The sequence below is a fragment of the Cynara cardunculus genome (genome assembly GCF_001531365.2).
Source record: "Cynara cardunculus var. scolymus isolate 2C chromosome LG 9, CcrdV1, whole genome shotgun sequence".
NCBI lineage: Eukaryota > Viridiplantae > Streptophyta > Magnoliopsida > Asterales > Asteraceae > Cynara > Cynara cardunculus.
In genome coordinates, this window is record NC_037536.1 from 7,304,410 (window position 1) to 7,314,707 (window position 10,298).

Here is a 10,298-nt window from a genome sequence, read left to right on the forward strand (position 1 = left end):
GATTTAGAAAGGGGATCAGACCTATAAGCGGATCCTTGCCGATGAAGGAAGATGGTTTCATGAGCGCATCCACGCACTAACAATCCTCATTGTTATTTCTTTCCTACCCTGTTTTTAAGTAGAACGAATATATTCATTCCACTGTTCGGAAAAAGGGTTGTAGGTGAGCTTCTTTTCGGAAAGGGTAGGGTGTGATTTGCCCAACGATGAAGAAAGACGAGGGGGAATGACATTCACCACTGGTGTTATATATAAAATATAATTAATACTTAAGATAATAACATAATGATTGTATATCGTTATTTTTCAATAGAGTCGGGACCAAAAATGTAACAAATGTCAATCAGAAGGATTAAAAATGTAATTATTTTAAAAATGGAAAAAGACTTTGATAGCCAGCACAGCAGCAATCACCTATACCAAAAGTGTAATTTACTTAATATTTTATTTTAATAAATAAATTATAAAAACCTAATTTTTGTAGAATAAAATAGGGAAAAGTACAATAAAAACCAATGAACTTTCTTGTTTGGAATGATTAAGTCCTTGAACTTTTTTTTGGAACAAATAAGTCCTTGAACTTTCCAAAACATGTTAAATAAGTCCTTGAACATTCCAAAATATGTTAAATAAGTCCTTGGACAATTTTTGGAACAAATAAGTCCTTGGACATTTCAAAAAATGTTAAATAAGTCCTTGGACAATTTTTGGAACAAATAAGTTATTGAACAATCCAACACATGTTAAATAACTTTTTGAAAAAAATAAAGTGGTAAAATAGTGAAAAAAATCCGGAAAAAAACCCAATGAACATTCATATTTTGAACGATTAAGCCCCTAAATATATTTTGAACCAAAAAGTATTTAGATCTATAAAATTAAACAAATATAACAAAAAAGTACTTACATTTACAAAAAAATAATTACCATTTTAACTAGTTGTACAAGTCATTAAAATGTATCCAACATGTTTTATAAAAGTTCAAGAAGTTATTTAACATGTTTTGGATTGTTCAAGGACTTATTTGTTCCAAAAATTGTCCAAGGACTTATTTAACATTTTTTGGAATGTTTAAGGACTTATTTAACATATTTTGGAATGTTCATGGACTTATTTGTGCCAAAAAATTGTCCAATGACTTATTTAACATGTTTTGGAAAGTTCAAGGACTTATTTGTTCCAAAAAAAAGTTCAAGAACTTAATCATTCCAAACAAGAAAGTTCATTGGTTTTTATTGTAGTTTTCCCAATAAAATAACTGAAACTATTTCTTATAGGGGTTTCCTCCACGCGCCAGTTAAAGCGTGGTGAAAGTAGTTGCTGAGTCGGATCGGGACCATGTGCAGGGAGACACATGTCACGATTTTATCAGCTGACAAGGCATTATGGTGGTGGGTATGGAACCTCCATCATGGATCATGGGTCTCACTCTGTTTCTCACACAATTATATATTTTTATATATCATAAACCAACATCCAACCCAAATACGAAAGAATATAAAAACAAATAATTTATATAAAAAGAAACATAGGTTAAAATATGAAAAAAAATATTTAATAGGGACCGTTTGCCTAAATGCTTATTCGATAAGTGTTTTAACATTAGAAGTCTAACACTATAATTTTATTTTATTAGGTGAGATTGTAGTACATTAAAAACGTATCATATACAACAATTTACCTGGTAAGCATTTACCCGGGTAAGAGTCGTCACCCTCACTAACCGGATAAGACTACTCCATCCTTATCATCGCTCTTACCGGATAAGATTCTTGGCTCTTGCCATGTTCATCCGGTGAGAAAAATTACGTGATAAGCGTTTAGTAAACGGCCTCTAAGATTTTCTAATTTGGTTTAGCCAATTACCAAAATCACATTTGAAGAAGGGACATGAAAACACACTTTCTTTTACTTGTTATATGTACAAATCCTTTTACTCCATTCCAGTTCCTGCTTATTGTATGTATGTATGATCTACAAACACCAAAACAAACTGTAACCCCCCCACCCCCAAAATCCACCTCAAAAACAAACAAACAAACAAACTTGTTAGAACTTACTTTTCCTCACCCTATCTTTCTTTAGTCAATCCGCTCCACTTTATATTAACATAATTTCATCTAGTCGAAGTCAAACTGCGTGCATGATCGTATGCCGTTCGGAATTGAAGCCCAGATCCTATGTAGCTCGACACCGGACAAACCCAGCAAAGGATATTTGGACCCAACACCTATAACGTTAATATAGTTGTAATCAATCAAATAATAAAGAAAGAAAAGAATAGAAAAGAAAAAGGGATCATAACATTCTCACTCACTGTAATCAAATTTTCATAAACACCAAGATCGTATGGATGTGAATAGACATTCCCTCCTTGTTCTGCAAGCAACATAGCCCTCACGCCCTCGTAATACTGCTAAAAAAGATGGGTTATTACGCTAAAAAACCATTAGAAAACAAATGTTCTAATTGAACCCCAAGGGCGGGCTTGCTTGCTTGGCCTGGCTTTGGAACCTTGGCTTAATTTTGAATCCCACAGGTGATGCTATCAACTCCTTAGGAACCACGTTCACTGACCGGAGGGCCTAAAGTTTACACAGTCCATGAGACTATGTAAGATACCAACACTTATTCAAAATAAGAAAAAAGAAACCTCATTCGGACCTCTATTGTGGTCTTGTTTTGTACAGTAAGGTAGATATGCCACCCTAAAAAGACACCTAGAGCCATGCTAAGTGGGATTAGCAACAGCCCGGAAATGATCTGCAAAACAAAATCAACACTTTTAAGATAAGAAGATAAAGTAAGCAAAATGATTGTTGTAAGTTGTTGATGGTGGTGAAATCATACGTATACAGTTCGGTAAGATCCTTCACCGTCCTTTTGAGTATCAACAGTTAAACTTCCTATAAGCAAAATCTAGCCATCCAAAATGATGGATACAATCATCAGATAACTGAAATGTGAAACCAACAAATGGGCAAAGAATAGAACATACCAGAGAGTATAGGCATGCAATGAGAGCATACACAACAAACACAAAGAAGACCTTATAGTTTGCGTGACCAACGCAATTGTTCATCCAAACGCAATGGTGATCCTTCGATTTCAAAGAGGTGGCAAATTAACAAATTATGTTAGATGATCCAAGAATGAGAGGGAGACAGAAGCAGGCATACCATTCGTAAAACACAACGTTTACATATACGGCAATGATGGGAACGAGGTGGCTTGTGTAGAGAACATTTCTTGCAGTATCGCAAGTCACCACCCTGCAATATAAACAAACAAACGTAAAGACCAAATGACCAAAGAGGACATTAGCACCAACCATCGCCAAAGCTAGAAAGAAACAAGCAAAAAACAGTTTCATTATTCCTTTTACTTCAATGGTACATTGTTTGTGGTGCAAGTGGCTTGAGTTTTTCAGGTATTGAGCTTGTCAAGAGTTAATGCTTTCCATCATTTTCCATTCCATGGAAAAAAGTAATCCATGGTAGCATGCAATACTTGGGAATTTTCGCTTCAGAGGAGCCTGATAATCTTCAGAGTTTTACATGCATCCCTTTCAACATTAAATAGTAGTTTCTATTTGTATACAAAATAGACCGTTACTTTTACATAATAACCATTCTTAGATGTTGAGTTTCATAAAGTCCTGTATGAGGTTAATACATAAAATCCAGTTTCTCAGGAGAATCAATTGAATATTATTAGATGATAAAATAAAGAGAAGTAATGTAGAATGACATGAAGGAGGATAAGCTGAGAAGATGCGCCAAACAATTGTCACAAACAAAGTATTAATAAAATACCATCCAACATCGTCGATATTGCCTACAGCCCCATTACGTAATAAAGGTAACACCTTCTCAAGTAGTCTATAAAATAACCAAGACATCTTCTACTAACACAACTAGGATAGAGTTTCCACAATTAAATATAGTACATACTTTTTTTTGGAAAAGGATAGTACATACTTTTCCTAATGGTGTCCTAAATATTCTATTACATCATTAAGAAATTGTTTCCTAAGATAGTCAGGGAACAATTTCCATAGATCAGATATCCTAAGTAATTTCCTTATAATTATACTGATGACTTTAGCTACTACTACTAATAATAGAAACTGCTACTGGTATCACGCTTCCCAGCCTCTTGGATCATGCATGTCTTGCATCATTTCTCCCAATCCCATACTACACATCCTATTGAAAAGGCATCACATAACAATTTCTACAAGATCTATAATGGAGAAAGTCGTTAAGCGCCAGTTGTCAACCTGCAACTTTGCATAAGTAATCAAAATGACATCATATGCCATCGGACATGGCTTTGCTTCCAACCCCAACTTCATTTCAGTCTTTCCTTGTGTATATAATTTTGTGGAACTAGAAGAAAGAACCTCTGCACATGCTCTTTTAGATGATGAACTACCATGATATTATGTCCAAAGTGCTTCATTCATGCCTTCAGGCACATCCTTGGAAAATGCTTCTCAACTATTTAGCAGCCAACCTGGTGGCACTGTTCTTACAAACATTAAATGGTGTTATGCAATCATGTGACCTTCTAGAACTTAATCGCCTAAGGGAGATTAAGTGAATGTCAAGCAATTCATTTTGACATGGAAATTATAATTATCTTCAGATTAATGTACAAACATGAACTTCTAATATCATATTATGTTGATAGGTAAAACTATATCAGATTGTTTTAAATTGGCCTCAAAGTAGCTGAGCAACAGAAGAGAAAGTGATTTCAGTTTGGGCTTAATTAAATTTCTTGTCCTTTAAAATCATTTATTGCAGCACTGAGTTCAGCAATATTAGCAGTGAAACCAGCAAGGTCAGCTTAAAGCCCCTTGGCATTTACTTCTTAGGGTGCAACATGTCTTGCATTTCATGAAAATTGGTCACGGTGACCAATAGGTTAAAGTTTATAAAGCTCCAGAACATGAAAATGTCGGTCACATCTCTGATGCCATTTTGGTAAGAATAAGAAAAGAGGGACTAAAAGGGAATACACATAGGAAGACAAGAGGAGGAAAAGGGGGAAGATGTTCCCGATAATTTCACAAAGAAAAATATCATTTGATGTCCTTAAGACAGTTCCTACAGCCATACATATAACAAAGCTAACAGTGTCTATGAAAGCTAGCCTCTTCTAAAAGAATTAGAACATAACTTCAATTAAAGTTTCCAATTTTCTTAACAATGATGCTTAATAAAATCACTACGAATTCTTTCCCTAGCACAATAAGGAACCATAATTTCTTTCATAGCAGTTCCACAAATTATTTTAGAAATATGTATTAACAATATTCAAAACATCCTTCCACAGCCTCCGGTATGAGAGTATCCTGCATCAACTTGCAAAGAAATATCAAAATGCATCTATCATGTTATGTGGGTCCTACTGTTATTATGCATCTACTATGGCAACGGCCGACCCTACCAACATTTACTTGATCTAGCATTATGCATAGAGTATAATAGATAAATTGTCAATTTAAGGGAGGTTTTCTCCCTCCACTATGAAAAGAAACGCAACTATTAGTATTCTAAAAAACAACACTACCAAACTTAGTCATTGGTAAACTAAGCTTTACCAGAAACAATGTTTGAATGATATCAGCCACGTTCAAGTTTTAACATAGACATACAGGCATACAAGCAAGATTGTCTAACCACTGCGTCCCCGTATGGATACCAGCCCTGTAACTGTACATCTGCATCTCTAAGGGGCTGTTTACCAAATTTTCTATCTACCACTTCACTTAAAATCATTAAGCTGTCTTGTAAAGATATCAGCTGTTCTAAACACACATGTGCTAATCAAACCTTTCCTTGCCAAGAAGAACAAAGATGAGAAGAAATTAGTAAAAGTTACATTTCTGGTGATGGACACCAGATGAAGTTAATGCTGCAAATAATTCTTTCCTACATTTGTGTTACTTCCTTTCAAAGTAGCACTAGTTAATTGGATGCAAGTTTCCAAAGTGATTATTGCAACATTTGAGAATCAGATACTTAGCTGCAACAAAGTGATGTACCCAAATTACAAACAGCAATAATTCAAAACTGTGAGTGTGTAATTACCTTCCCGTATATATGTGTCAAACCTTAGAAAGTGTTGTATATATCTTAAATAGGGTTCCATCTCAAAATTGATACAAATGAAACTCAAGAGATGGATCAAATCAAATGAAAGACTATAATTTATACATAACATGCACAAGAATAACGATATAGTTATGGAACTGAGAAGATTGATCGTATATATTTTGTGTTTCCTAGTCACATATTCGAGTAAAAGAATATTAGAATTTCATGATGTTCTCATTACTTCTCCAGACAGTTGTACCCAAGAAAAAAAAAATCATGTTTCAAGTGATGAATCAGTTTGCATGGCTCCTCACTATCTGCCACAATAATACTCGAGAAAAACATGTGGCCTCATGATCAGGAAAAAATACCAAACATATTTATAAGAAATTTGTATGTTCTAGAGCACCCACAATTCTTCAGGCCCGTACTGTTTATGGCATCTTTAAATTTAAAGATTAAGTACTATTATTTAGAGATACACTACTTTATAACTATTCAATAGAAATAATAGGGGATGAGGATTTTAATATTTAGGTCAAGTACCATTGAAGATTCAAAACAATTATGACAGTATATAGTTGCTTTATATTTGACAAAATTGTGGCATTTAGATCAAGTTATCTTTATAGATATATTATTAGGAAAATATTTAGTTGTCTTCTCCTTCTTCTGTGTGCCTTGATCACCCATGAAATAGCGTGATTTATGATTCGGTTGTGAAGGGTTGCTGTTTTATTTCTCACTTCCACCATTTTAATTTTTCTCACCCACTATTACCTTACACCACGTCATGCATCATTTTTTTTTGGGGGGGGGGGGGGGGGGGGAGAGGATTCTTTATGTACATTTCATACTAAATAGGCTAAGGCAGAAATTTATGATGACTCTTCTACTTGCTGCATTTCTCTGTGTGTAAGCCTCTCTATTATTTCCTTATCTTTGCAGTATAGGGACCTATATAACCCGCAAGGCAATTGGTCGACCTTGCAGTCACTGGTGGCTTGTGGTCTAGGTGAAGAAAAGGTGATGCCTTGATAACCTTGGATGTTGGACCAAGAAGTGATCCTCAATCATTTTTATAATCCATAAAAGAAGAAAATTCCAATCCATGGCCAAATATCAAGGCAAGATCTTGTTGAGTTAGCAAAATAGTCATAATCATCAAGTGAAAGTAGATTGACAAATCTAAAAGAAACTCTACAAGAAATGTCAAAGGCATAAGGCAAGACTTGTGGTTGAAGCCATACTAAGTACCATAGCTAATTTTCTTCCAAGTCTAAGAAGGACTTGTGTTGGATGATCTTGATTTAGCAACTCGATTTTGTTCAGAGCTATGTAGAAATGAACACGAACAACACTTTTTTATGGCAATCTTGAATCAGGAGTGCAGGACATAGCCTCCCACCAGCGGGCTAAAGTAATCTTGAATCAGTTTTGAAGAGAATAAATGAATCAGTTTTGTTCAGAGCTATGTAGAAATGAACACGAACAACACTTTTTTAGTGCAATCTTGAATCAGTTTTGAAGAGAATAAATGGCATTGTCGTATGTTAGGAAATTCAGTATGCGGGCTAAAGTAATCTCCCACCAGCGGTTTCATTAATTCCACATGTGATGGCCACATTTGGTTTGATGGAGAACGTTTGCGGATAACTGTACAGACCTTAAGGTCTAATGGGAGAAAGTAAGCACTTGTTGTCTTATATGTTGATGAACCTCACTTGAATTTCATGAACATCGTTTGTGGATAATTGTACATGCCTTAAGGTCTAAGGGGAGAGAGACAGAGAGTATGCACTTTTTGTCTTGTACGTTGATGAAGCTTGCATACATTTAATGACTTAGAGATGGTGCATGTGACACAATCCTTCATCTCTTAGGATTTTGATAAGACAAAGTGCTAAAGTGATTTAAATTTTAACCTAATAAGATAGCAATCGTATCCAAGAAGTAATGAGTATTTTAGCAAGATACGGACGAAGCCCCTTTTGTTTTCGCCATAGAGATTCAATGTAGTTAGTCGGCAAGGATTTTTGGATGGTCTTAGAGATACGGGGTTGGAAAGATTTAAAATGCATGTTATTTCCTAATGTAATGTCTGCAGACTGTTTTGAAAGTGACCAAATGAAAAAAGTAACGTTTATGCTTCGGTTGTTGCTAGCTTAGTAGTTGGTAGCTTAAAGTATGTCCAAGTAAATGCTAATATTATTGCAAAAAAGATGGAAACAAATTACTGAGGGTTAAAATATTGACAAGGAGGGATGGGAATCTTATCGGTACTCATAATATTCTTTTTCAAGACGGGCACACTATTAGCAGCAAGTCTCAAAACAACAATCATCAGTTCGAGAAACTCGGTTACTACAGGTTACACCAAATATTCAGTACTCATAATACTGAGTGGGGATCAAGAATTGACCAATTGTTTTGTGACCCAAGAATCAAGGATCATTTCATGTTATGGTATGAGGGTGTTAGAGATAACGTTCAAATTAGCATGCCCGGGTTTATGTCTTCTGTATTATAATAAGTGGCATCAGAAATCTACTCATCCGCGCTCTTCTTGCGCAATTGATCAATCACAAGCAAGGTTAAAGTATTCCATCTCGGTTTTCACAACCAAGAACAGTAGTGAAAGTAAAACAAGTTAGGAAACTATTCAAGATGCACTTCATCCAGTGCTCACACTTGAATTCTAGAACTAAATCAGTATATTCCATAACAAACAGATGCATACCAAAACCTAAACCCATTAAACATTTCATTCCATCTAAGATTGATGTAAAATATATAATAAAACTAATACTAAGCGTCTAACATAGTTTTACCATGTTATTACTCCCAAATCAAGAGCAAAACCCTCAAGTTGGAGAACCGTTTTTAATTAGCAGCAGAAAATAAACAAACCTAACAATGGATCAAATCATATCACCAATTTTAATTTTCAGAAATAATTCCAAAAAGAATCGATAGAATCCTAAAGTTGAAACAGATAATAATCAAGAGAACAAGAAATGAAGAAAGAAAATGCAAATGAACTAAAATTGGAAAAGGAAAGAAAAAAGATCCCGCATTGCATACCTTTCTTTTGATCTCATGAATCGGGTGATTCGAATCCTCAATGTCGGGTGTAAACGAAGGTGGAACCCGACCAGGGTCTCTAAACATGGCGATAACGTAGTTGGAGATACACATAACGGCAACGGCAGTGAAAGCGACTGTGTTCATGATTCCTGGAGATGAACCGAGCCCAAACCATTGTTTCACGAAAACGAAAATAGTCGATAAGTATACGTAAACGATGGCAAATGAGACAACAATCACATGCGGTGAGAGCTTGGAGCTACTCGCCATTTCTTGAGTCGTTACCGTTCCTCCTTCTTTCTCAAATTTTCCGGTGAACTAATAATGGGCAATATTTGGGGAAATTGTAGGCTGATCTTTGAGGTAGAAATAGTGCGGCGGAGGCACCGGCGTATAGGTCTACGACGGCGTCTCCGGCGGGGGGAATTGTTTATTGTTGGGAGAGATTTCTCCCGCCGGTTGCAAAAGGGAACGGTGGGTGTCTGATAGGTCTATTTGGACAAACAATGCTCCCTCTTTTGCCTTCCACGTCAAATAAAGGCTCCGGTGGACGATTAAAATGGACAAATTACTATATATACCCTTGTACTTTTATCTACTTTACAACAATGGTTCAATATTTGTTAAAAACTACAATAAAGACCCTATCATTTTATCTTAAACCGGAAAGACCCTTTGGGGATTCTCCTTAGAATTCATTGGTTCGACTCCTGCAAAACCACTAGAGATTTTTCTGATTGGTCTCTAGGTCTCCTGATTAGTCGAAGTACGTACAAGCTGACCTGAATACCCACGATTAACAAACAAAAAAAAAAACTTCGAACCTTCTATGACTTGACGATTACTATTGGCCTAATTACCTCGTGATTTTTATGAACATGTAGTAAAAAATAAACGATAATATCACATATTTATCTATCATGTTAAGAATACAAATCGATATGAAAACTGTATTAAGATGAAACCAACTTTATTTTCATTTATAGTTTGGAGAACCATTAATCAAAAATTTTATTTTTGAAAAACCATGATTAAAAAATTCTCATTTGAGAGTCAGAGTTGAATAATGTCTCACTTTTTTGACTGTCATCTTCTGTAGGCCT

General features: G+C 35.2%; 1 protein-coding gene across 4 annotated transcripts; it reads right to left on the reverse strand.

The window, feature by feature from the left end:
- Nucleotides 1-1,902: 1,902 nt before the first annotated feature.
- LOC112518346 (probable protein S-acyltransferase 16) lies at nucleotides 1,903-9,661 on the reverse strand. 4 transcript variants are annotated; one of them, XR_003069796.1, is made up of 8 exons: nucleotides 9,193-9,661; nucleotides 3,181-3,273; nucleotides 3,000-3,101; nucleotides 2,852-2,920; nucleotides 2,666-2,764; nucleotides 2,319-2,414; nucleotides 2,062-2,231; nucleotides 1,903-1,975 (listed from the first exon to the last, which is right to left on the reverse strand). XR_003069796.1 is itself a non-coding variant. In XM_025125998.1 (7 exons), exons 1-7 carry the CDS (start codon nucleotides 9,463-9,465, stop codon nucleotides 2,118-2,120), a joined length of 846 nt encoding a protein of 281 aa, XP_024981766.1. In that variant the 5' UTR covers nucleotides 9,466-9,661; the 3' UTR covers nucleotides 1,914-2,117. The 4 variants fall into 4 exon arrangements, 2 of the variants coding, with proteins under 2 accessions (XP_024981766.1, XP_024981767.1); XR_003069797.1 differs by lacking the exon at nucleotides 1,903-1,975 and adding an exon at nucleotides 2,516-2,586 and having other exon boundaries at nucleotides 2,139-2,231; XM_025125998.1 differs by having other exon boundaries at nucleotides 1,914-2,231.
- Nucleotides 9,662-10,298: the final 637 nt, after the last annotated feature.

Coding starts and splice junctions, on each gene's coding strand:
- LOC112518346 (XM_025125998.1), bottom strand. CDS start 9,465: ATGGCGAGTAGCTCCAAGCTCTCACCGCATGTGATTGTTGTCTCATTT. Junction 2,765..2,851: donor GATCTTACCGAACTGTATAC/GTATGATTTCAC, acceptor TTTGTTTTGCAG/ATCATTTCCGGGCTGTTGCT. Junction 2,232..2,318: donor TTTATGAAAATTTGATTACA/GTGAGTGAGAAT, acceptor TTAACGTTATAG/GTGTTGGGTCCAAATATCCT.